Source organism: Corythoichthys intestinalis, chromosome 1 (genome assembly GCF_030265065.1).
Source record: "Corythoichthys intestinalis isolate RoL2023-P3 chromosome 1, ASM3026506v1, whole genome shotgun sequence".
NCBI classification, from domain to species: Eukaryota; Metazoa; Chordata; class Actinopteri; order Syngnathiformes; family Syngnathidae; genus Corythoichthys; species Corythoichthys intestinalis.
This window is the reverse complement of record NC_080395.1, coordinates 63518097-63545977: the sequence shown is the minus strand read 5'-3', so window position 1 is coordinate 63545977 and position 27881 is coordinate 63518097. Positions and strand designations below refer to the sequence as shown.

The following is a 27881-nucleotide window of genomic DNA, read 5'->3' as shown; positions in this document are numbered from 1 at the left end:
CGAATGGTGGCCAGGGAGTGACACACAAAAGGAAAAAAGTATTGTACAAAACACAGCAAATGCACATGTGTAATTGTAAATACTTTATTTGCTTTATTTAATGCTTTATTTATCTACTGTATGCTTCGTCCGACTCAGTTTAAAAACAGTAAATGGCGTGTGGTGACAACCTTTCAACGATTCTTTCCTGCTCCCATTATTAGTGAATGTGGAAGAAGAAATAAGAGGGGAGGTACTTGCATAATATGGCACGGTGTGAAGTCGCAGTGTGACCAATTTCAAAGCCTACTGTTTAAAGAAAAAAAAACTTTTAAAAATGATTGCAATCAAATAAAAAAACTGAATGAGCGCTGCCAACCCTCGCAGTGAAAATAGATTAGACGACTAGTGACATCAATGGCATTGAAAGGTGAGCATCACCGCCAGAACTCCCAGGTTAAATGGATTTGGGCATCTGTTCACTTGAACTGCAGGCAATGAGTTAAATACTATGGGATTTAAATGTTTTTTTTTTTTAAAAAAACAACAACAAATATAAAATAAAAACCGCATTCATTTATTTTCCATACGACTTATCCTATTGATTTTAATTTTATTAATTTTATTTTTCTTATCAATTCACAAACTTATAATTTAGTTTATTCATAAACTAATAAAAAAAAGAATGATTAGTAATTAAAAAAAATATATATTTATTTTGGAGCGGCACTTTGGAAGAGTGGTTAGGTCGTCTGCCTCAAAGTTCTGAGATTGTTGGTTCTATCCTTACTCCAGCATCCCTGTGTGGTTTTGCATGTTCTCCCTGTGCCTGTGTGGGTTTTCCTCGGGTACTCCAGGTTCCTCTCATATCCCCAAAACATGCACAGTAGGCTGACTGAACACAAATTGTCCGTAGGTGTGAGTGTGTGCGTGAATGGTTGTCTCTATGTGCCCTGTGACTGGATGGCAACCAGCTCAGGGTAAACCCTGCCTGCTGTTAGCTGGAATAGGCTCCAGCAACCCCCACCCCAAATGAGGATAAGAACATGAATGAATGAATATTTTTAATTTGAATTGACACCTGGCATGCATTTTAGGTCATGTAGACCACACTTGCATACTCAATGTTAATATTGTGGCCTACCTAAATGACCAAAAATGTGATGTCCACGTATGTTGATGCCAGGTCTTTATGGGTGTTAAGTTTGTTGTTGTTTTTATTTTAATTACTAAAAAATAGTCACCTGCCCTACGAACCTATGCTTTGGCGTTTATTGACTTTAGTCTGCTCCATAACACATGCATTTATTATTGTCTAGTAGTCAGTAGTCAGCCACTATGGGTTAAAGGAATTGTAAATCCAAAGCAGTGTGACAGCCAGACTGCGACAAAAGTGTTTTATCAATAGATATTTCAATTATTACTCACAAGTCCAACTTACAGCAACCCCTAAACTAGAGACCCCGGCAACATCCATTGAACATTTAGAGTGTTCATGGTTTTTATGCTTTACAAATGATTTAAATAGGAAGTTCAGAATTTTTCACATAAGGGTTAATCTTCGAGTTAGCGGGAGTTTAATTAGTTGGGGGAGCTGTTTTCAACAAACTCAGTGCAGTTTGTTAATTATTTGTAAGTTTCAGGGCTCCGGAGTGGCTAAGCAAGCCAGTGCGAGTAAATGGTGCCTGCTTAGCATACCAATAAAAAACAACATATGCACGCATGAGAATCACTGATGACCCATGCAATCAATAGTGTTGGCTATATATTCAGGATTAATTTACTATTGCATGTCAATAATTGCAGTATGAACTGTAACAATTGTAATCCAGCAGCTCTGCAGGGAGCATGGTGGAGTGATATTACATCGCTTTTTCACCGCTAATTTTTCTTTTGTGGGAACTAAATGGACTCCCCAGCGGACAGATCACCTGAGGCCGAAGCACTCCTCTCTACTGTGGTTGTATTACGCATAAAAATAAATAAATAAATAAATAAATAGTCCTGCAGAATGAACGGAATTACAGCAGTTTGGCACGACACTGTTTTGGCCGCATGGGTATTTCGAACAATAAGCTGCATTTTGAATTGATTTGACTATGTTAAATCTGATATCGTTTTTTATTGCTATGCTAAGCAGGCACCATTGCTTAGCCCCACCGGAGCACTGAAACTAACAAATAACTGACAAACTGCACGGAATTTGTTGAAATCAACTCCAATGACTAATTAAACCCCCACAAACTCGAGGATTAAGACTTATGTCAAAAATTCTTAACTTCCCCTTTAACCCTTGTGTGTATGTATGTGTGCATGTAGGTGCACACGTGCATGTTTATGATGTGGAGCACTTGGAGTTGCATTTCTATGATAGATTGAGTGGTTGGTTGCTTAATTAAATTAAACATTGGACACGTCTACAAATTTATGTCTATGTATTTTACATCTAGACAGAACGGCTGGATTTACACAGCATTTTGAAGAGCTCACTTTAACACCGACAGAATCATTTTTTTTACATGTGCACTTTAGGTGAGATATCAATATCTCTAAGATTACTTTTAGTGAACCCACAAAGAAATTGTAAGCAAATACTGTATCTACATACACGAGTATATTTTTTTAAATCTTAACTTTGGAAATTATCTGCACTGAGAATACTAATAAGAGCAAAGCCCAGCAGCAAAGCTGCAAAGTTCATTTGAAAACGTACCTCGATTAATGCATATTTAAAAACGGCGTTCAATCTCGGATCTGCCTTCATGTGCGGAATTTGCTTATGTGGATTTTCCTTACCCAAATCCCTCTTTCTAAATTGTCCAAAAGTGTGCACGTGAGTGTGAATAGTTGTCAAAATGTGCTGTATGTTTGATCACTTTCAAAGCAACTACCTCCACTTCATACATTTACTTGCGATGATGTTTACTCCACATGTAAGCACACATAAAAGTGCCATCAAACAACACTGCTGCTAATCATGGAACAAAGAGCCGGGGGTGCAGCTTGTAGACTTTGTTCCACCAAGAGGAAGTAAAAACCATGTGCAATGGCAGTCGGAAGTCTACCGCCTCTACAAAATTGTCTGTGAATGCTGATATCAGAGCTGGGTACATGTTGCAGCATGCCACTGAAAAGTTGTTTTTGTAAATCCTGACTCCCATTTTCAAGTAGAACGAAGTCTATGCTTTTGTGTCTTTCAAATTTGATGAGAGACATGTTAGCATTATAAAGAGTCTTCTTTCCTGTTTTTTGGTACATATTAGATTTAAAAATACACACTGTGTATTCAAGAATAAAAAGACTTTCTTTGCCTAAGAAACTAACAAAAAATCTTCACCAGTGTTACTGCTTTCCTTTTGTCTCACATACGCTTACTGAAGTCTGCCCTTTCCATCCTGGCTCGGTTGCGCACGCAGGAGTTGAGCTTGACCCCAGTGGCCTTTCCTATTCAACGGTCTGCATGCAGACCTGCAGGGCCGCCGTGCCGAGGCTGTTTGTAAAGAAGTGCAGCATCAAGCATTCTAACTGACACATCCTGAACCACGGCTTGGTCAGACTATCACATGGGCGCACACAACAAACAAAAGCATGCTTAGGAAAGAAAGAGGAGGGTTAATGGGAGGACAGCTGTGATGGATGCGTTCACAAATATTTGCAACATTTGAAACATAAAAACATCAGTCCTCTCCAAAACAGGCTGTATCTTGGGTTTTAATGTTGCTGCACTGGAGGGTGCCGATATGGAAGTGCTCATGTGCAGAGGTGTGGGTGTGAAAGTGCTTTTGGTCCATCTCTGAATTCAATTTCATTCACCTCAGTTGTTTTGTGCTGTTCTGTTTGCTCCCAAATCTTGGCAAAGTTTAACAACAATGTAACGTTTCATATCTTTTGCTTCGCCGATTTGAAAAAATAATCAGCAGTATTTAGAATCAGTTTGGTTTGCATGTACCTTATTTTTGTTTAATAAGTACAATTTTGTTGCTTCTTTTGATACCAGATGTGAATTCCGTATATGTGTATGCTTTATTTATGGCATTAAATTATTAATGCCATTCACTGTGGCAAACTAAGATGCATATAACTATTGTCTCAAGTAGGGATGTCCCGATCGCATATTTTTGCACCTGAATCCGAGTCACCTGATTTAGAGAATCTGCCGATACCAAGTCCCAATCTGATAAAAAAAACTTTTTTTTTTCCTTCTTTATTTTTTCTACAGAAGAGTTCCAAACATGTTACTATCCCACCGTGCTGCCTTCATAATGTGATTTTTAAACAACAATAACATAGAAAAATGCGTGTCTTTATTAAATGCTTCATTGAAGGAGTTCACTCACGCTTTGACGCTTATGCTGCCGAGAACAGCCTCTCACCCCGGCACACTTATGCAAGTTTAACGATGACTGACCGATTTGTGCCTTTGATCGTAGAGCTACAAAGCCTCTCTGGCAAGATCAAAGTTAAAAACCTGTCAATTATCCTTAACTTTAAGTACCAAACGCAAGCTGGACAGTTTGGCCAACACTGCTAAGCAGGAGGGAGGGTGAGAGGCTGTACGACCATTAAGCAGAAAAACAAATATATTTTTAAAATTAAAAACCCGATCCTTTTCAGCCAATTCCGCTCCTCTAAAAAATGGCTTGATTGGCCCGATTTCCAATCATGTGATTGGATCAGGACATCCCTAGTCTCCAATTATCAGGTCCATCATTTTCAAACTGGCATTCAAATTTTATTTAAATGGATATACATATAGTTGCATATACAATGTAATCAATGTTTAATTTGAAGAGACAGTTATTGTGTTGGTCCACAAAAAATATATTTATACAGATGTACCCATTTTTCCACACAGCTGCATTCCGCTTCAACACATGCCAACTCTAACCTGAGCAAAAGGTATTAAGGCCTATAAATTGCCCAAATGGTTCTAATTAGTCCATTATAAATGTTAAACAGTGATCAATATTTCCACGCCAAAGGTGGATAATATATGCCAACCCTTCTTTAGTAAAACACTGGGCATGGTTTCGATTAATCTCCCACAAGATTTCGTGGATGGACAGAATTTTGGGTTAAGGAAAAAATAATAATTTTCCAACAATGTTAAACGGTGTTGTACTGTACATGTACTGAACTTAAATTCAATGTATACTCTGTTGTATGTTTTTGTTGCAAACGAAAGACTCAAATCACATGATATACACAGTAGACAAGGAAATATTTCAGAGGGAAAATGCACACATACTAGGGATGCAACGATACAGTTAAGTCACGGTTCAGTACGATTTTCGATACGAGGGATACGATTTTCGATTCGATTCAATATATTTCATGCTCTCAAACAAAAAATACAAGTGTTATCCATTATTTTAAATGTTTTTTTTTATTTTGCTAACAAGCAAAAATAACAATGCCATCATATAAACATGCATTTTAGTGCATAATATTTATGTGCTTACTTCTTACTGATCTGAAGAAAGTTTGTCTAAAAATGCTGAAAACAATCTTTACTGTTTGTAAAGTGAGGCGGAGCACACTGTTGATTGCTACAGCTCTCGTAGCAGCTAAGTTTACCACATAAGCAAAATATCCTATTTGTGGTCCAAGTCCATCTGTGTCACATACTAAATTAACATTATTGCAGCATTTTCTATAGTCACTTGTATGGATTGATTTGGCCTGCTTAACTTCCATCTATTCACAGCGGTTTTTAATTCATAAATTTAGTGTATGGACTAGATGTCCTGACCCGACCCGAATTTCGGGCAGGGTCGGGCCTAAAATATCAATTATTACGTTTGGGTCCAGCCGGGCTTCTCTCTCGCTAACTTTTTTGTAATAAATATATATTTATATATGTAAACTAAAACAATGTATGGATGTTAAACTAAGGAACACTACTTGTTATAAAATAAATAATTTGGATGAAACAGAGAAGGCACTGAATGGGAATTGCAAACAGGAGCCGCGCAGAGCCTCTCGTGGTCAGAGGTGCCTCCATGTGAGCACAATATCCCACACAGAAATGTATTCAACAAACTTTTCCAGCATTATTTTATTGTGTTAATGCATTTATAATGATTATAAAAATATGTAGACTATTTGATAGGGGTGTAACGGTACACAAAAATCTCAGTTCGGTACGTAACTCAGTTTTGAGGTCACGGTTCGGTTCATTTTCGGTACAGTAAGAAAACAAAATGCAAAATATAAATGGGCTAGTTGTTTATTACACACTTTTGTGCTTTCAACAATAGGAACATTAGCCTATACAAAGCTAGAATTCTGCTCAAAACGTAGCGGGTATTTAAAGATAATCCAACAAAAATGTCCCTTTCAGACCTCACATATTGGTCAGCTTTCTTTCTGAAAGAAAGAAGAAAAAAGAAGTCCTGTGCTAAGGAGAAAAGCAATCCCAATGACAAAGATTTTAACATGTATTTTACAAATGAAATGTCTCTATGAATCTTTTTTTTTTTCTTATGAACGGTTTTCAAAAGCTTTATTGGTGGATTTTCTCAAGTTAAATCGCCACACAGAAATTAATAAATTTAATTGTGTAAGCAGGATCTATGTATTATTATTTAATTACAGGTGTTTTAGCACATTTCAATGTATTTTATTTAAATGGGCTATTATTTATTTTATTATGTGTTTATATTTTACAAATGTGATGTAGTATTCATTTGTATTGTATATTTTATGTTGTATAAATTTAGTTCCTATGTGAATATTAGTTCCTACGTGTTTTGTTGTGGTAGGAGGGTTTTGTATTGAACACGGGGCCGTGTTGGTTATTATTATAGCAGAGAAGACAGCAGTAAATCAACAAAGACAAGTCAACTGTGCCCCAATCTACCACTCAAGAGATCTGATGGACTCAAAAAGTAGGTAACGATTGCATATTAGTTTGAAAATCGACCGGATCCACCGTATTTTTACACGGGTGACTTCCGGCCCGATCCTAGCTACCGGTAGTAGTATTGACGCAGGACGTAGAGAAGACGGAGTAAATATAATCTACACAAAGAAACTGTAACCCGATCGACTCACAGCCTTGAAAAGTAAGGGTTATATTACGTCAGAAACTCGTTTGGTACGCGTCCGTTCCGAATCGAGCACCACGTACCGAAACGGTTCAATACTATTACATGTACCGTTACACCCTTACTATTTAAACATTTAAAAAACTTTTAAATCGTTATAAAAGGTTTTTTTTCGTCCAACTCAAGGAAATTAAATGTCAAATGGGCTGCTGCATTTAATTGCCAAGGAAATGAAACATGAACTATCCAGCTCATAGAACAGACACACAAATATAAAATATATAAATGTTTATTTAATATGCATATGCAGTCTTATTTAACTAGGAGAATTCTGTCACACCGTGGTGAGGTTCTGTCGTGTCATGGTTATTTCCTGTTTTATTTTGTAAGTCATACCCTCCTCGTTTCAGAGCACTTGCCCTTCCTCATGTCCTCCCTAATCACCTATTGGCTCCACCTGTTCCCCATTACCTTCTGTGTGTATATATATATATAGTCAGTCTCCCCTTTGTTTTGTGCCAGAGTGTCTTTGTCCGCTGACGTGGCACCCCAGCCTGCTATTGTCCACAGCTAAAGTCATCACGTGAATCAAGTCCTGAAGAATTTAGTAAGGCTTTTGAGTTTGTTTGCTACTTTGTTTTTTGATGGTATTTTTGCCTTCCTTGTGAAGTGAATTTTTGTTAACCTGCTTTCTGATTGTGAATATTTTGTCAGCATTTCCGAGTTTGTTTACTACTTTGTGTTTTTGATAATGTTTTTGTCTTCCTTGATGAAGTAAATTTTTGTTGAAGAACCTGCCTTGTTTGTTTTCACCTTTAAGAGAGACATTGTCAAATAAATCCTTTTTGTTAACCAAGGCAACTCTGCATTTGGGTCCTCCCTTGAGTCCAGTCGTAACATTTTTTTTTTTTTTACAAAAGACAGGCTTTAAATTGTTTTTCCAAGCAGTGCTCTGTCCAGGTCTGACTGACTCATTACATCCCCGCATTTCCTTCTCCTTAGTCCTCACAAATAAAACAAAATTTCGGGGGGTCTTTGTGCTCCGGCCTACAAATAAAACTTAAAAAAAAAATTAAGGCTCGGGCCTAAAAATCAAGTTAATTGATCGGGCCGGGTCGGGTCTGGCTGGATTTTTTTTTTTTTTAGCCCTGGTCTTACCTCTAGCGCGCCCACGTGTGCGTAGATTTGTAGGGGCGGGGGGTTGCATCCGCGGATTATTGTTTGCTCTTATGTGTGTGTTGAACTGAATTTAACAGTAGCTAAACTGTGCATTTCTGTGCGTGTTAATTTACCCCTGAAAATACTGTCACAATAATAAACTCTGTGTTGATCTGATCACGTAGTCTCCTCCGTCCGCGGGTGTGCGGACCTCATGAGTCGTATTCTGTCGACATTGGGCATCGCAGGCGATCTGCATCGTATTTGCTGCGTCATTCAGAACGGAGTCGAGCATAACGCGGTGGACTCTGTGTTTCGGGGGTTAAGCTTTTGTCCTTCCTCGCTAGCAATGATCCTCGTAAACAAATGCAGCTCCCGCCAACTTTGGGAGGGGGGAGAGGCTGCTAGCAGGGAGGAGCTTTTTTTTTTTTTTCAAGGCAAGGTGGATAACTTGGCCTGCGTGCAGGACAAAAAGTTCGGAAAATACATTTTAGGACCTTTTCATTTGGATCAAATGTTTTTGCGTATTGAATCGAAGAGGACGTATCGAATGGTTCAATATAAAACCAAGTATTGTTGCATCCTTAACGGATATGGTGTCTTTTGCCGTCAACGGCAGCCAAAGAGTTAAGCTATGTGAGGTCACAGTATATTCATAAAACAAAACTAAAAAAAAATGTATAAAATTCCCAGAGCAAAATACACACGGCTAACACTTATTAAATTTATACTTTTCAAAGTCTTACAATTTGTTTTAAAATTTACTGTTTTGAACATTGTATTAATTTTATTTCATTTAGTTATAATTCATATATTTGATTTCTCAAACCTTTTACTTCTTTTTCTATTTTAAATAGTAGTATTTAAATAAGATTCCTGCACCCAAAAACCGTATTCTTTAGTAAATTAATTCATTGCAGTATACTTAAAATTTACATATTTTTTGATTGCCCAATTTGAAACATTAATACTAGAATTGGTTCTCTAAAGGAGCGTGCAAAATATTGTGTGGGCTGCAACTGGCCCCTGCGCCACAAGTTTGAGACTGCTGGGCCACACGTTTGAGAAAAATCAATTCGTACATGAAAGGGTTAAGGCAAAACACCTACACGAGACTAGTTGTGAAACACGAGTAAAGTATTTCACAGAATACTCCTATGCCAGCATGGTATAGAAAATGTCAGCTTGTTGCCTCGTTAGACAAATATGTTGTGGAGTGGAGCAAACAAAACGTTCTGAAGGAAAGGAGAATTCTGAAATTAAAATGTCATGTGTTTTTTTTTAACATGACACTTTTACAAAAGCTCATATCAATCTGAATATCCCAGAACAAAAAGCTGTCAGCGAATGAGTGGTTGGACAACCAAGATAGGGAACAATGGCTTGTTGAGACTGCAACGAGCTCTACACATGCACATGAATTGGGTTGGTAAGAAAGCAGATCATGTAAACTGTGTTGTTTTAGGAAGTATATGTGTGTGTGTGTTGGGGAGGGGTGGGAGGTGAGTGTGTGTGTGTGTGCGTGTGTGTGTGTGAATTAAAAAAGCTACAAAGCTCAAGTAGGACGAAATCCAGCGTAGGGCTACTGCACCATGAAACTTTTTTTTTCTCCTTTTGATAACTGTTGTTGTGATTTGGTCGAAACAAATAAAAGTTGATTTTATTTTATTTGACTTAGAACACATCCATAAATGAACAGTATGGACATGCTGGTGCCAATGTTTTTTTTAGGTAACCTATTGTGGTTCGTCGGTTTTATTATTATTATTATTATTATAGTTATTCTTTGTTCCGCAGCCCCTTTGAGCTCAATTTGACCCCCTTAGAATGCTTCAAAATGCACCAAAATCGGGAGGCAGGTAAAGACAGGTGCAATCTTTGATACCGTGTAAAGACAAATTCCAGCGCCCTCTAGCAGTCATTCTTTGTCCCGCCGACACTTTGAGCCCCACTTTGTCCCCCTCAGAATGCTTCAAAACTCACCAAATTCAACAGCCAGGTGAAAACTGGTGAAAACTTTGATAAAATGTAAAAAAAAAAAAATATATATATATATATATATATATATATTTCGAGCTTTCGAGTCACATTGATGGCAGTGCTCTATGTCAAATACTTAATTTCTTACAGTACTTTAAAGATGCCACGTGATTGAATAGGACGGCGTGACCATAGAACAGCAAGCTTGAGTCTAATTGGGATAATGGAGTCATCTGATTATTGTTGCGACGTCTCATTGGTGAAACCGGTAGCGCCTCTGTAATATAAATAATATTCTAATACATAGAAAAAAGAAGGAAAAATGTAACGACTAGAGTAGCCCACAGTAGCGGAGTAAAAGTAACGTTATTTTCTTCACAAATCTACTCAGGTAAAAGTAAAAAGTATGGCTTTGTAAAACAACTTTTAGTACATTGTTACTCAAGTTAATGTAACGGATTAAATGTAACACCTTACTACCCACCTCTGTCCGCAATATATGTAAGTCCTCACTGATTTCACTGGAGCACATGCAGGATGTACAGTAGTGTCCTTAGAGAAATGCATGCAGCCTCACTAGTTACTTATTGCGAAAGGTGCTGCAGCAAAGTGAATTATTACTGCCGTGTGACACCTCAGGCACTCTCTCTGTACTTTCCTTTAAATACACAGTAGGGTCATTGGGGGAAAAATGCTGAGAAGCACCACAGGGTCAATTAAAAAAAAAAAAAAAAAAAAAAAAGGAATGAAAGCTGATGCAAACCCGGTGACTGATGGGATTGCAACTAATTTAGCTAATCAATATTCAGATGCGAGTGAGATGCTTTGTAGCTGAGGAGCCTCAGCCTCCGCTGACAGATGAGGATTGATGACTGCATTAACACAACACAAGCCTTGGTGGGGAAATGCTTCTCTCTTGACGGTGTCAATCACAACTGAGCATTATTATAAATGCAATTATCATAACAAATTTATTGGAGCCATTCAGTTGTGGGGTTAGATTCTGCTCTAGCCATGGGAGATGAAATGTTCTTGTGCTAAGCATGTGACTAGTTGACTGATCCCACATTCAGATACGTAAATGTGCCATAAACACACATAGCATGATTTTAAGAAAACAAACCTTTTCCTGATGTTTGTGAACAATTCGTAGCAGGCTAGTGACAACTAACTGACAGCAAGAGACTACTGTTAACTGGAATAGACGATAAACATTTAGATGACAGGGGTCGACATTATAAATGGCCCGGTAGCCCAGACGTACTTTTAAAAACTGTCAGGGCCACCAGAATGCTCCCAGCACTGGCCCAGTGGGGCCAGTAAAATTAATGCGTCGATTAAAAAAAACAACTACTTCACATTAATTCCCATTGTTTCCACATTTTGATGACGTTACGCTGTCCCTATTAAGACAACCTTTACAGTCTATGCAGCAGCTGTTACTCTCCGTGGGGCATGAATTCGGACAATATTTAAACCTGCACTACGTTTAAGGTCCGTTTATAAACGTCACGCTCCTGCAAGGGACGCCTGCGTTTGCGCATGCGCAAAAAGGAGCAGCCTCGTGTGTGACGTCATCGTCCGTCCGTGCGGGTTATTTGAACTGGAAGCTTATAATGTGTGGGTGTTGTCCGATGTCTTCTCCGGACATATTCAAGCGTAAAATTTACAAGAGCTTTCAGTTGTAAAAAGAGGAGCAGGAAATCCGCGTCTCTACCATTCGCTTCCATTGTTTCTGATGCCATGATGCCACACAAAAAATGGAGATGGCGCGTCCCATGACGTCATTTCCATTGGCTCCGATTTTACACAGGTAGCCGGCAGCTACACTCGACAGGGTATCCGGCGTTTAACAAATTAGCTGGCTGTCTAGCTCGTTTAATAAAACATCCGGACAGGAGGTACATTAGTGTAGCCGACATGCCGTATAGTATATTAATTTGAATGTTTAAGGCCATATCCGTCCGAGTGTAGATGTAGCCTCAGTATCTCAGTACCCATCTAACGTCATACTAGGCCTGTCGCGATAACAAATTTTAGTGTGCGATAATTTATTTCATAAATTATTGCGATATGCGATATTATTGCACCCCCCCAATTAAAAAAAAAAAAAATTACAATAACACTGTGAGAATACAGTATATATTAATAGATCATGTACACCCATTTAAACTCAATAAATGTTTACTCTTATATTCAAAAATACTTTTTAGGAAATCACAACTAAAAACAATAGACCATGCCTCTTTAAACTAAAAGACAACAATAAATAATGCTGCACAGAAACACAGAAGAAATAAAATGTGTTTTTTAAGAAAAATAAAATTCCACTTAATAATTTAAGCATCGAGGCAAATGAAAACGTTTCCCCTCATAGCTTCTGCTATGGCGTTCCATGTGTAATACAGTGGTACCTCTACATACGAAGTTAATTCTTTCCAGGAGCTTGTTTGTAAGTCGAAATGGTCATATGTCGAGCAGGATTTTCCCATAAGAATACATTATAAATCCAATAATTTGTTCCACAGCCCAAAAACCCACACTACATCCTTAATAAATAATAATAATAATAACAACAACATAATAGCAATAATAACAATAATACAGTACCTGTAATAATGTAACGAATCGGCTTCTAACGTGGCGGACTTTTTTTTTACTGTACCTGAACGCACCGCGGGGCTGACGGTGAGCAGGAGAGCGCTATTTTACTTTCTGTTTCGATCCTGGCGTCAACAGCAGTGGACACTCGGCGAGTTGATGGAATAAATGATTTGAAACTTGACGAAGCTGGCGATTTCTTGCGCGATGTTACCACAATAAGAACTGTCAACTTAACTTATAAAGACTGGCGAACGGAGGGGGACCGCCGGCCGAGATCAGCATTCTACGACCCAGTTCATGGATGCACACACCATGCTTATATTTTGCTATCATTCACATCTTCATTTCAATGGTAAGCGTCACCTTTTCTTTTTTTCCCCACCTGAACTAAACTTAAACTGCACTAAACTAAAAACAGAACTAAAATACATTTTGCGTAGTTGGTAACAAGGAAGCCGAACTTTTAACAGCACGTCAGCCGCATGCGCGCACGCAGGTGCACGCGAGGCGATAAATCGCAGCGGAAAAATTATCGCTTTCATTTTTATTTACCGTGCGATAAATGGAATTATTGCATATTGCGACAGGCATACGTCATACTACAAGACATGCTTCTGAAACCCCCAGCACCTGACCAAGCACTGAGGAAAAAAGACCACTCAAGAAAGAGAAAGTCACCGGAGAAGTTGAGGGTAAGGGAAATCCAATATTGAAATAAAATGGAAAGTTTCAGCCCCAGTAGCAAGACCGCTTGAACTGACTGAGCTTTACTGTGAGGTGTGCAGATCAATGCCCACTTATGCAGTAAGTTTGAGAGAAGGTTAACGAGTATGAAACCTTTGGTATGAACATAACGTGATAATTTATCAACATAACGACGGAGAAAATAATATCATCATTACAACATGTTAGCTTGAAAATCGTAAGCCATAATTGCCTTAGTCATCTCTTTGACTTCCAAATTGTTGCCACAACAACTGAGTCGGGGTTAACTTCCCGAGGGTGGTAAGGGGAAAACACATAAGCTTCGCCCAGGCATGGGCCACTGGAACTTCCAGCTCCCAAGCTTTAGTGTGTGTTTTGTTTCCCGAAAACATTCAAATATATTTAAGTGGTCAGTGCAGTCGATTTGGGTTTAATAATGTTTCTGGTTGGGTTATTAATGTTCCGGGTTGGTGCAGTTCAAAACGAGTAAATGCTGATGCCACACGCCAGTTTATTACACGCAGACGTTACAAAAAAATATTGAAAATTATACACATTATTTTAGTCCAAAAACTCCCTGGTCATGTGGCCAATGGACTCAAAGTCTGTGTGGGATGGCAGTACTGAACTGGCTGCATGAGTTAGGCTACACCTCATGTTTATACAATATACAGTATATGATCATGGAATTGGAATAGGATTATTTGCACTAGATTCATGTTTTCGCACCATTTTGCTCCGCTTTTCATTCAATCTATGGCAAAAAAAAAAAAAGTTATTTATATAATTCAAAATAATTGTTCTTTTTCGTGACACGTTGACCTGGGCCAGTTGTTTTGATAGTGGGGCCAGTGAACTTTAATTTCCCTTACTGTCTACCCCTGGATGACATTTAGAGTTGCACCGAAAGACACGCCTCAACAGGTTTTGTTTACTTTCAAAATTCATCCATTCATGTACTAAAAAATCTAAATTATTCTAGATATTTTACCTATTTAGTCTAATATATATATATATATATATATATATATATATATATATATATTAGTCTTTTACAGATTTAAAATACATAGGCCTACGCCAATATGTAGTGCTCTATTACCTGTCTGTATGTTACAACAGTGATTGTGTTTGAATAGTCCTTATTTGATGACAATCACTCCTATGCTAGTGCCTCACATAAGGATTTTACTTTTGAGTGTGAGCATGAACTTTGCAATGTTTACTAATGCATTATTTTTTTGACTATGCGAGAGAGAGAGCCTGCAGGCAAAATAATAACCCGGCTTGACATAGAGCACGCTAATTTGGTTTAGTCAGCAAAATTCATTCTTCAATGTACATTTCCATCACCAAAGTTTTCACTCCGTCAGGGCAGCCGCGAGATGACGCGAATCCTCCACTAAGAACTAGAGCTGAAACGATTACTCGAATGATTCGAGTAACTTGATTTTAAAAATTGATCAAGGAACTTTCTCCGCTTCGAGAAATCGTTTAATTTTGCCAGCTCTAAGCATGACGTTTCGCCCACATGGGAAAAAAACGTAACTTTTAAGTGCGCTTTATCAATCGTAATGACATTTCTTCGTGAGAAATAAGAATTGTTTGAAAAAAAAAAAAAAGATCCTAAGTTTTTTGAGTGAAAGCAGTGAATTTGTTGTTTTTTTTCTACTCACATCTGAGATGCTATTGCTGGCTGTTTTCAACAATGTACATGTAAAATGAAAACATTGATTGTCTAAAAATGGTTCAAAACTAGGTGAAATATCTTGTTTTTTTCATGTATATTTATAAATGCTCTTTACCTTCAAAAACTATGTTTCCATCGATTACTCGATGGAATTTTCAGTAGAATACTCGATTGCTAAAATATTCGATAGCTGCGGCCCTAACTAATATACAAAACTTTTCTACTGCAGAATATACATAAGTATACCCTTATTTAAAGTGAAAAATGATGACACCGTGGCGAGGTGCACTGTATGCAACAGTAACTTCAGCGTTGCCCACAGCAGACGTAATGATTGTAAAAAACATTTTACGGTAGGCTATGTTTACATGCCATCGCCTGCATTTTATTTCTATTTCTATTGCATTCATTTACCTTAAGTTAATTAATAATGAATGTATTTATTAATTTCTTTGTTAATTAATTACTTTTAAATTTATTGTTATTTTATTAATGATTAGAATTTGAATTAAGTGGCCTTAAAGTGCATACGAGAGAAGAAAAAAAGTCTTAAATAGCATTATTATATGAATTGGAAACATATTTTAAGACGATTCGACTACTGTGTATCAAAAAAGTGAGTACACCCTTCGCGCGGGATTCAAAAATTTAGTATATAAAACGATTGCTTCCACACACATCCAAGCAGTCCATTTCATTCAGGAGCATAAAACACAGCGTGAAATATGAAATAAACATGTTTTTTGGTGTCATACGCACTTTCAGTGTGTACAGTGCCTTGCAAAAGTATTCGGCCCCCTTGAACCTTGCAACCTTTCGCCACATTTCAGGCTTCAAACATAAAGATATAAAATTTTAATTTTTTGTCAAGAATCAACAACAAGTGGGACACAATCGTGAAGTGGAACAAAATTTATTGGATAATTTAAACTTTTTTAACAAATAAAAAACTGAAAAGTGGGGCGTGCAATATTATTCGGCCCCCTTGCGTTAATACTTTGTAGCACCACCTTTTGCTCCAATTACAGCTGCAAGTCGCTTGGGGTATGTTTCTATCAGTTTTGCACATCGAGAGACTGACATTCTTGCCCATTCTTCCTTACAAAACAGCTCGAGCTCAGTGAGGTTGGATGGAGAGTGTTTGTGAACAGCAGTCTTCAGCTCTTTCCACAGATTCTCGATTGGATTCAGGTCTGGACTTTGACTTGGCCATTCTAACACCTGGATACGTTTATTTTTTAACCATTCCATTGTAGATTTGGCTTTATGTTTTGGATCATTGTCCTGTTGGAAGATAAATCTCCGTCCCAGTCTCAGGTCTTGTGCAGATACCAACAGGTTTTCTTCCAGAATGTTCCTGTATTTGGCTGCATCCATCTTCCCGTCAATTTTAACCATCTTCCCTGTCCGTGCTGAAGAAAAGCAGGCCCAAACCATGATGCTGCCACCACCATGTTTGACAGTGGGGCTGGTGCAGTACTTCTCAAATGGTGGGGCGCGCCCCCCCAGGGGGGCGCAGAGCGATGCCAGGGGGGGCGCGAGTGACCTCGGGGAACATGCTTTTTTTTTTTTTTTTTTTTCCGTACTAGAATAAAGTGTACTTGCACATCCACTCCGTGGGTGACAGTGGCGCTCTCATTTTCAATGTGCGTGCAGTATTTTTGAAGTAAGCAAGAGCACACGGAAGAGACTCATGCAGAGCTGGACTCACGCAGCGACCCACTGTCTTCTTCGGTTCTCACGTGTCCGGCCGAGAAGTGCCGTTTTCGGCTTGGGATCGTCACGACCACCGCCCTCACCTACAGTTCTCCCTCGGCCGCCGAGAATGCGCTTTTTTCGGGCCGTTTGCCTTTGACTTTTAATATAGTGGGAAATGAGGAAAGACCACTGTTTACTGAGTCTAAAAATGATTATAGCGGAGAAGCCAAATCAGTTAAGACGCCACTTAAAGACATTAGACCTCAATCTCATTGATAAGCCGCTTGATTGTTTTTCAGCGAAAATGTGCCGAATATTGCCAATTGTCACAATCGTCCCGCTTTGTCAGTGTTATATCAGTAAACCAGTGAGCACTGTGGTGAATCAGCGAAAATAAAAACTTTCCTTCTGTCCAAAGACTTTTTTCCCCCCTTCTATTCAGTCTTGTTTTTTTTCGGTCAAATTTTTTGGCATGTTGTCCTGAAGAGTAAATGTTTCTAATCAATTTGAATTTGTTATTATTTACTGATTTTATTACATTTTATTTTTCAGTATCAAATGGTCAAAAATGTACCTTGAGTGTATTTTTACAGTTTGGATGTGACTTTTTTTTTTTTTTTTTTTTTTTTTTTTTAACCTCAGGCAAATTGATGCGCGTTAAGTCTTTTCTGTTACAAGCAACACAATGTTAAAAAAAGTTATACTTTATTATAAGTTGATCTGTTACTTTTTTTCTTTAATAGAAAAAAAAGGACACAATGTTAGGCTGAGGCGTACTTATAATAGTAATATAGACGAATGATACTATTTACAGTGGCGGCAAAGAGTTGGGGGGGGCGCGAAACATTTACGTCTTCCTTGGGGGGGCGTAACAGAAAATAATTGAGAAGCACTGGGCTGGTGTGTTCAGGGTGATGAGCTGTGTTGCTTTTACGCCAAACATATCGTTTTGCATTGTGGCCAAAAAGTTCAATTTTGGTTTCATCTGACCAGAGCACCTTCTTCCACATGTTTGGTGTGTCTCCCAGGTGGCTTGTGGCAAACTTTAAACGAGACTTTTTATGGATATCTTTGAGAAATGGCTTTCTTCTTGCCACTCTTCCATAAGGGCCAGATTTTTGCAGTGTACGACTGATTGTTGTCCTATGGACAGACTCTCCCACCTTAGCTGTTGATCTCTGCAGTTCATCCAGAGTGATCATGGGCCTCTTGGCTGCATCTCTGATCAGTTTTCTCCTTGTTTGAGAAGAAAGTTTGGAAGGACGGCCGGGTCTTGGTAGATTTGCAGTGGTCTGATGCTCCTTCCATTTCAATATGATGGCTTGCACAGTGCTCCTTGAGATGTTTAAAGCTTGGGAAATCTTTTTGTATCCAAATCCGGCTTTAAACTTCTCCACAACAGTATCTCGGACCTGCCTGGTGTGTTCCTTGGTTTTCATAATGCTCTCTGCACTTTAAACCGAACCCTGAGACTATCACAGAGCAGGTGCATTTATACGGAGACTTGATTACACACAGGTGGATTCTATTTATCATCATCGGTCATTTAGGACAACATTGGATCATTCAGAGATCCTCACTGAACTTCTGGAGTGAGTTTGCTGCACTGAAAGTAAAGGGGCCGAATAATATTGCACGCCCCACTTTTCAGTTTTTTATTTGCTAAAAAAGATTAAATTATCCAATAAATGTTGTTCCACTTCACGACTGTGTCCCACTTGTTGCTGATTCTTGACAAAAAAATTAAATTTCATATCTTTATGTTTGAAGCCTGAAATGTGGCGAAAGGTTGCAAGATTCAAGGGGGCCGAATACTTTTGCAAGGCACTGTACGTATGGGACACGGTGGGGGTCAGTTGTTGGGATGGGTGGATGGGGCGGGTTGTATAGGGTTAGGTCAGGTCAAATATCTCCCTGAAATGAGGTTTTGGAACTTGTAATGTCTTCTAATATGATGTAATGTTATAATGAAAAATCCTAAAGCATGATCAGGTAGGACACAGTAATACAGCTTGCAGCAAGCAGGACAAGGACACAAAGACATACACACTGCACCATTTGGCATGTGCCTTCAACTATTCTCTTTTTTTTATGATTGTGAGAAGTAAAAATCAGAATCGCAATTACTTTTTGATTAACTGCTGAGCCCCGGCTGCGGTTGAGGAAGATAAATCAAATGGAAAAATAATTTTACAGAGAAGATCACAGGGCTGTCCGTTAATGTAGTAGCCACATAAGAGACTCAATGGGAACCGAACCTACGTCACCGGTTATGTGAAAGGCATTTTCACACAGCTATGTACAAGATCTTTGGCCTTTCTTTCTGGAATATCCCCTCATCAGGAAGAAATCACTTTTTTCCACTTTGATGTTGTGACACCAAGCACGCTGATTTATAATAACTGCTTCCCTAGCCTGTCCTATCGGCACATCTGCGATCAAGAGCTTCATTTTCAACCTTTCATCAGACGTCTACAATGGCTCTGTGCACGATAAATTGGTGTCAGTGCATGTGTGTGTTTCATACTCTACATGCTGCAGGGATTGAAGGTAATGAAGCGGATCATTAATGATGACTCATACACTGAAGCAAGATGGCAGCACCAAGACACTCAACAGTCAAACTAAGAGACAGACAATGCTACTTGTTTCTTTGGCATGGGTTGAGAACTTACATAATGAAACTGCTGTAAAAGATTGTCTTTAAACCGTATTTTTTAATGAAAATGTAAGACTTTGCGGTTCTGTGGCTGCCATGTGAGCTCATGCAGGCACGGCTAAGATCACATTCTCAGACTAACATCGCTCTTAAGGAATGAAATATAGCGTCCTTTCTAATTTCTTGATATGAGTGTGCCAGACTCAATGTCTTTTCAGTCTTCTTCCACCACCATACCCCAGTTTGAGGCTCTCTATCAACCCACAGCCCCGCTCAGAGAGCCGTCACTTCCTGTCTTATCAATGTGGTGATAAAGGGTGAAACAGAGACCCGCAGATGGTACCAAGCTCATCTTACAGACACGTTTCTGTGCTGCATCTGTCTGGCCAGCGGGTTTACCTGAGAGCTCTTGGCTGTGAAATCACTGTTCCCTGCTGGCTTTGGCCCATGAACGACACAGCAAGCCAAAGGACCTCTGCAGCTGTCAGCAGCTGACATGCAGAACAAATTACCATCCGCATCTCCATAAATTAACTCAGAAGTGATCCAAACATATGCACCGCCTCTTTCCTCTAACAGGGAAAAAGCAAAAGGCCGCCTATAGAACAAAACAAGACAAAATTTCCACAGGCACAGAAAATGTTGAATAAAAAGTCCAGTTTAAGAAAGTATTGTTAAATTGTGTTTAAAGTCCCTATGTGCCGTGTTTCGGTGACAAGCATCAGCAGATTCTACATTAATCGTTCTATGGATGTTTGTGTGTAACAAAGAACTGCAAAGTGCTTTGCAAAGGATTGTTGAGACTTGTTGGGCAGCTCAGCAGCTCTTGGTCCACAAAGGATAAATGCAGACTTGGTGTTCATCTGGCTATTCATTTCGCTACTTAAACATTACCCTTTACAGAGATGGATTACACAGCCAAAGGTTAAGAGCCCAAATTTATGATGAGATGCCGTTATCTTGCCATATTGACATAAATTATGAGATGCATTTATCTGCAAAGGCTGTTAGCACTAACGTTGGTTTATATACAAATACATAATATAGTAGGCTTGGATTAAGGCATTCTGTCACTGTTAGTTGGGTTGTAGGAGGAAGCAATGATTTCTCTTCTCTTTATGGTAAGTAAATATAACACAGACAACCACACGCAAACACACATCAACTTGCTCATTAGCTCAGTTCGCCCACATGTCATGACGTATTACTGAGAGTTAAAAAGAATCACTGCTAACTTGTGTTGAAGTGCAGGCATTGTGGAGGAGTGCAGTGTTGTCACTACTACTGGAGAATAGCGTCACAGTCTGCAGCTTGATACTAACAAAGAGCTTACATAGAAGCGCCTAACTCCAGTGTCCAAGAGTACCATTCTTTTTACACAACAAACATTGTTGTCCGCATTTAGCTGAGATGAGGGCATATTTCATGTGGATTACCACCTTTGAGAGGACAGATGGCTCATTTTCTTACTCTAAAGCCCCATTTTTAACATGTCACCTTCACAGTTTTGGAGTTGATGGTATTCTAGGCACAAAATGTTTACCCCATCATGCTAATGTGGATTTTCACAAAGTACATGCATGTTGTGTTAGTTGAAGACCAAATTGTCCGTAGTGATGAATTTACAAAATACACAATTTCCCCCTCAGTAAAACAAACCAACATTGTTTTCATTATTAAACATATTTTGTTTTTATTATTTTTATTTCTTTTACATAAATATGCAACATCAACTCAGATGAACAATGCGCATTAACATGTTTCAGGTCCTCATATTTGTGACGTAAGATCAAGGCATCCATCATGAACACATGTTGGCCTTTGCACTCTGACCCCTTACAACTCCATTGTAACTGTGCACTCTTGCACACATGCGCACACCCTTGCACACAAACACAGATGGCCTTGATGGCACCGAAGAGACCCTTGCTGCCCCAGTGCCTCTATAATTAATGCAGTGGGCCTACACGGGGTCTCTGTTAGCGAATCAAGGAAATGTGCGGTCATAAACACAAAAACTGTCATGAAAATTTAACATGGTATAAAACAGAAATTGTATTGCATAGAGATGAATTACATAGCATTTACATTGAATGTTGTGTACAGTATTCCTCAACCATTGAGAGTGATCTTATTAGCAATTACTGTAATGGAAGCATTTTGAGGGAGGAAATAATCCAGTCAAAAATAGAGGTCACTTAAAACTCACGGTATCTCAGAGCAGCTCACTTTAGTGAGCATTAAACTGTTGATTATTTTTTGTGAGACAACATTAGGGGGTGGTGGTAGAAGTGCCATTTCTCTGTATACAAAAAAGAAGATGTGTTGTCATCACCTGAGAGAACTGCACCTATTAAGTGCTCAGTGTTAAGTGATTCATTCTGATGTCTTATACTGTTTACAACCTTGTTCTTGAAGGTACTGGAGCATTGCTATATGATGTAATCCCGTCTGTTGTTCATGTGACATCTTCACCATTATTCTGGTCCATATATATTCTTTGTCCCTTTTAATTAGCACAATTTGCCTCATTATTTTTTTAAGGGAGTTGCTATTTTTTCAGTTTTTAGAATGGCGAATAAGAAGTGCTGATGAATCTAAGTAGTGTTGCAACGATTAACCGATTAACTCGAGTAATTCGCTTAGAAAAAAAGCTTCGAATCAAATTTCGCTGCTTCGAGTACTCCTTCAATTAGTGGCGTTGTAATGGTTTGTTTTGAAAGCGTGTGCATTTATTTTATTGATATGGGTGGATACACTGCCCTCTACTGGCAACAGTGAATATGACATAACTCATTTAACATGGCTGAATCCACCTACTCCCTGTTACGACCAACATAAGGTAAGTTTTTGTTTGAGCTCATTTGTTTTTTAATGCATTCGGAATTTAGTTTATAATTATATAAGTATATAACCTTTTTTTTTGTGAATAAGTGTTTGAACGATTTTTTACGAGCATTGTAAAAAAAAAAAAAAAAAAAAAAAAAGCTAGCGGACTTTTGCTATGCAAGTTAGCCAATTGTTCTTTTGTTGTACTTGGGTCCTCATTTATTCATTTTTTATACAGTTTGAGGCCAAGGTCAGGTACTGTAATTTTTCGGACTATAAGCCGCTACTTTTTTCCTTTATTTTGAATCCTGCAGTTTGTATTCCACTGCGGCTTATTTGTTGATTTATTTGGGTTCGTAAGCAGCACATGCCTCCTAGCATGCATTGCAGCACTACAGATGTAAATGATTTTATATTCTGTGCTAATTATTTATTCAGTTACTGTTCCAGTTGTTTCATTAATTGCTTGTTATGGTATTTGGTAACACTTTATTTGACAACGGCGTCATAAGACTGTCATAAGACCGTCATAATTATGACATGACACTATCATGGGAATTACTGAATGCTTATGACAGATGTCATTAAGTGTCATCTGGCAAATAATGTTACTAACTCCATTTATGTCCAGCTCGGATGATTTACATCTGTTCAAAAGTGAGATGATTTGCCGGATAACACTAAATAACATCTTTTTATGAGTATTGAGTAATGCTTATGACAGTGTCATGTCATAATTATGATTGTCTAATGACAGTCTTATAGCGCCACTGTCAAAAAAAGTGTTACCAAATACCATAACTAGCAATTAATGAAACTGGAACAGTGACTGAAAAAATAATTAGCACAGAACATGAATTTTGATTTATGATGTTATTTAAATCTGTAGCGCTGCAATGCATGCTAGGAGGCATGTTGGACAATATCAGTATTGACAGCAGGTGGCAGCTGAGGTTGACTGTCTCCCCCAAAGGAGCAGTGATGGCAAAATGAAGCTTCTTGAAGCAATGAAACTTTGCAGCCAATTGGTTCAAAGCATCGTGGTTCATTTGGTCTTCTGACCATCATATGATGCCGCTGTCTAATAAAGTGTTACCGATTAATATATTTTCGTGTAAATATCCCATAATACAGTGATGACAGCTGCGGCTTATAGTCCAGTGCGTCTTATCTATGAACAAATGCCGTTTTCGTGTCGCATTTGGTGGGTGCCGGCTTATAGTCAGATGCGCCTTATAGTGCGAAAATTACAGTATTTTAATCTATTTTTAAATGAAAGTGCAAGTCTGTATAGTTTGAAGAATCACTTGGGAATTTCATTTTGTATTCGCATTTCATTCTCTTTTGAAAATGCAGTCTTAGCAAGCCTTTGTTTTACATCTTCTAAAATGGATTCTGCAACGCATTAAATGTTCCTAATCCGATTACTCCAACTAACTAGTTGATTGATAAATCCACTACTAAAAAAAATTGATAGCTGCAGCCCAAATCTATGCCAATGTCTGCAGGGTCCAGGAAAAACAAGATATTTTTTTTAAAGGATTAAAGTGGTGCCAGAGCGAGAGACTTGGTCCTGACTCTATCCCAGTCAAAAACAACAGCAAAGAGAAATAATAGTTATGTTCATAATAAACTAACCAAATTCAAACTTTTTCATGAGTCGGGTAAAGTGCATCTGATTAACTTGGTCCACTCCATCCTCCCCCATCTCACTCCATCTCTAACAGGTATTGATGAGTTTAGGACATTCTGTCCCTGGAATACAGCCACAAAAAAGTTTCCTCTCGGAAATATTGAAGTTTTCTTCTGCAAAAACGTTGAAGGCCAGTTCATGCACAGCAACGATGAAGTAACTGCACACTTATTAATTGTCCTACATGACTGCTCTGTTGCTGTGCATTTATTTTTCACAGTCTCTGAGGGACACATGACCAACTGCATAGTCCTAAATATATTATTTCAAAGAAGTCTCTCATTATGGATGAACAAATGGCTTTTGCGGTAAGGTCTGTAATATTAGTGCTTAGACTTGAGGTGCAACAAAAATCCTTAACCCTTTACAGGGCACTTATGACTAGTGTTGTTAATCTTACTTAAAAAAAAAAAAGTAATTAATTACAGTTACAAATTACTTCTCCCAAAAGTAATTCAGTTTGTAACTCAGTTGAATGTACAAGTAATTAGTTACTTGGCAAAGTAATTGGCGTTACTTTTCATGTTTTTTTTTCCATTCTAAAAAAAAAACCCAGTAGCCTTCGCTATGTTTGGAAGTCATTTAAAGTTGTGAATCAACTGTTCAAGTTGTTGAAATCGCTCCCGTTATTGCATTTAGTTTCCTTCTGTCTACATGTGAAAGTTTTACTTTCATTATATAAAGGTAGATTTAAGTCAAGATTTTGCCGATTTAGGAGTATTTTAGATAAAAAGTTACTTAGGTTCGCTAGGAAGGTTCTCTACAACTGAGACTTCCTAGGAAGTCTACTGCTTTAAGATGGCGGCGGGTCTGTCATTCCGCATCTAGTTCTATATACATGTGATATCTACCGTAGCATCATGTGGGTGTAGTTTGTAGGCTATCTGCTGCAGTCAGGTATTATTGGAGCCACATAGCATCGCGTTTACAACGGCGTCACAACTCCCTTCCCTTCTCCCCAGTCCCACTTTACTCTCTCGTCTCCGTGAGTCCGTGTCTCTCAGACTTTTCTCGCGTCATTCAACCAACGTAGCAACGCATAGTAACGCACCCTTTTACATCCTCAGTAACGGTAACGGTGTTGCCAAGATGAGAAAACCAATTAATTAAATTACTCACTACAAAAAAAAATAACACCGTTAGTAACGCCGTTATACTCTAACGCCGTTATCAACAACACTGCTTATGACCTCAATGGTTGCCATTGACGGTTCCAGACGTTCAATCCATTTTGACTGGGAGAGAATGAATGATCGCCGCCAACCCTAATAGTCAAAATGGATTGGACGTCTAATGCTGTCAATGTCATTGAAAGATGAGAATTCACAGCTAGTCCTCCCAGTATAAATGATGTGGACGTATATTGTTGTCAATGGCATGAATGAGTTACAACATTTTAAAAAAGTATTTAGAGTGTTACTGGGTGCCATAACCAGACTACAGTGGTGCCTCGATATACGGTCGCTTTGACACACGAGCTTTTCGACATCGGACGAAAAATTTGACTCACCATTTGTTTCTACATCGGACGAAATGCTCGAAATACAATGGTTTTTGATCGCGCTGCAGTTTCTTTGTTTTGCCGGAAGACTGATGCACGGCTGATTTTCTTGTGAGAGAAATCAACACTAGATCCAAAAAGGTTAGTGCGGGTGGAGAAAAAAAGAAAAGGTGATGTTTACCACTGAAATGAAGATGTAAATGATAGCAAAATATAAGCATAGTCTGTGCCTCAATGAACTGGGTCGACAATACGGCCGTAGAATGTTGATCTCCACCGGCCGTCCTCCTCCGTTCACCAGTTTTTTTAAGTTAAGGTGACAATTATTGTGGTAACACCGCCAAAGAAATCGCCAGCTTCGTCAGGTTTCTAAACATTTATTTCATCAACTTGTGCAACACTGACGCAGCATCAAAACAGAAAGTAAAATAGAATCCGAGCTCTCTTGCTCAGCGTCACGTCAGCCCCGCAGTGCGTTCAGGTACAGCAAAAAAGTCGGCCACATTAGAACCCGATTCGTTACATTATTACAGGTATTATTATTATTATTATTATGATTTTTATTCATAATTTATTTGTTTTGCTCTTTGTAATTGCTATTTGCAATAGTAACAGGAGTATTTATTAAGGATTTAGTGTAGGTTTTAGGGCTGTGGGACGACTTCATGGAATTATAATGTATTCTTATGGGGAAAACCCTGCTTGACATACGACCATTTCAAATTACAAGCAAGGTCCTGGAACGAATTAATTTCATATGTAGAGGTACCACTGTATATTTCTATTATTTTTTTCATCTTAATTATTATTGCTTTTAATTAGAATTTTATTAATGTATAAATGTATTTATACATTAAAACACATACAGTACGCATGTCATTTAAAAAACTACAATAATAATTAGTAATTATACGTATGTGGATGCCAGGTCTTGATGGAGTTTAAGTTTTTTTGTTTGTTTGATTGTTTGTTCATTTGTTTGTTTTTTCACTTGCCCTATTAAGGGTTAACTCACACGAATCTCGTCTCGTGTACCATGCTTCCCTCCAACTTCGAATTCCCTACTACTGTATAACATTTTTGGCCACAAATACTATCAGAGTTCATCATGAGTATAGCAAAACAAAGACAAGTGGAAAAGGGGGTGTACTCACAGAGAAGCCAGCCCAGAAAGGGCAGGAGTGTCGCACCCTTGGGGATGTGGTGAGAGCCAGAGCCGCGAAGCTGACGGCCAGGATGAGACTCCCCAGGACCATCTGAGAGACTCCGAGAGCCAGCATGATCCGGGTCCGAGTTCGGTATTCTCTCAGCCGAGAAAGGCTGCGGGACAGCGACGCCGGGCTGAGAGAGCCCTGGCCGCTGATGCCCGCCCGGGGCAACGCGTTCACCGGCATTGTCCGGAATAAAGGTGCAGTGCAAAGGTGGAACGAGCGCAAGCGAGGAAGATAGCCCGACGAAGATGCTATGCGAGAGAAGAAATCCCAAAATAGAAAGTGCCTAAGCTTAACCGACGGGAGTGGAGGTCAAAACGCGACGCGGTTGTTCTCGATCAATTAAGATGATCTCCAATTAGTGTGGTGCTTGCCGGGAGTGGGAGGGAAGAAGTGGCGACAAGGGTGCAATCAGTACCAGATGCTTATCGCCACACTCGAAGTGGAAACCAAGGCTTTTATAGTCCGCGCGCACCAAATTCCTTCTTAGCTCCGACGAACAAGCCATTCCTCGGTAGAAGAGTCACCGAAGGCGCACCGGAGGAGAACCAACCTTGCCGCGTTGTCATGCTGCTGCTGCTGCTGCTGCTGCTGCTGCGGCTGCCATGCTAAAGCCCCACATCAGCCCGCATGTGTGAAATCAGGACGCGGCGTCCTGTGACTTCCTGTATCCAGCGTGTCCGATACTGTGGTAAAATTTCCGCAATCGGGCAAACGGCGGAGGGCTTCTGTGCGCAGTTGTTGGAAATGTGCCACAGTGCGCCTGTGCGCATGCAGCAGCGGGAGCCAGGCTGACTTACTACTATGCTGATGGAGGAGGGGGCGTTTGGAGGTGGTGCATGCGCTTCATTTGTGAAGAGGTGCAGCATGGGAGGTTTTGTTCCCAGCGGGTGAAGTTGGTTCACGTTTAAGGAAATAAACACAAGGCCATCGTTGCCCGTGCTTTTTTTTTTTAAGACTTTCAGGGACCGTGGCCACTACAGTGGACAGCTATTTAAAAGTTGACAGTTAAGACCTTTATAGAGCAAGTGACTATTTTGATATATTTTGGGGGGAGACAATAACCTTTATAGGGCAACCGAGTATTTTTGGTCATTAAAAAAGAGAAAAAAAATAAAAGCTTTT

At 39.0% G+C, this 27881-nt stretch overlaps 1 protein-coding gene across 1 annotated transcript in view; it reads right to left on the bottom strand.

Annotated features, from left to right (window-relative positions):
* Nucleotides 1–27556, bottom strand: part of fam189a1 (family with sequence similarity 189 member A1) — a 154416-nt gene extending 126860 nt beyond the window's left edge. The window contains exon 1 of the mRNA XM_057835276.1: nucleotides 26700–27556. Coding sequence (XP_057691259.1) covers nucleotides 26700–26939 — 240 coding nt within the window. The 5' untranslated portion in view covers nucleotides 26940–27556. The remainder of the gene's footprint in view (nucleotides 1–26699) is intronic.
* Between the last annotated feature and the right edge of the window lie 325 nt (nucleotides 27557–27881).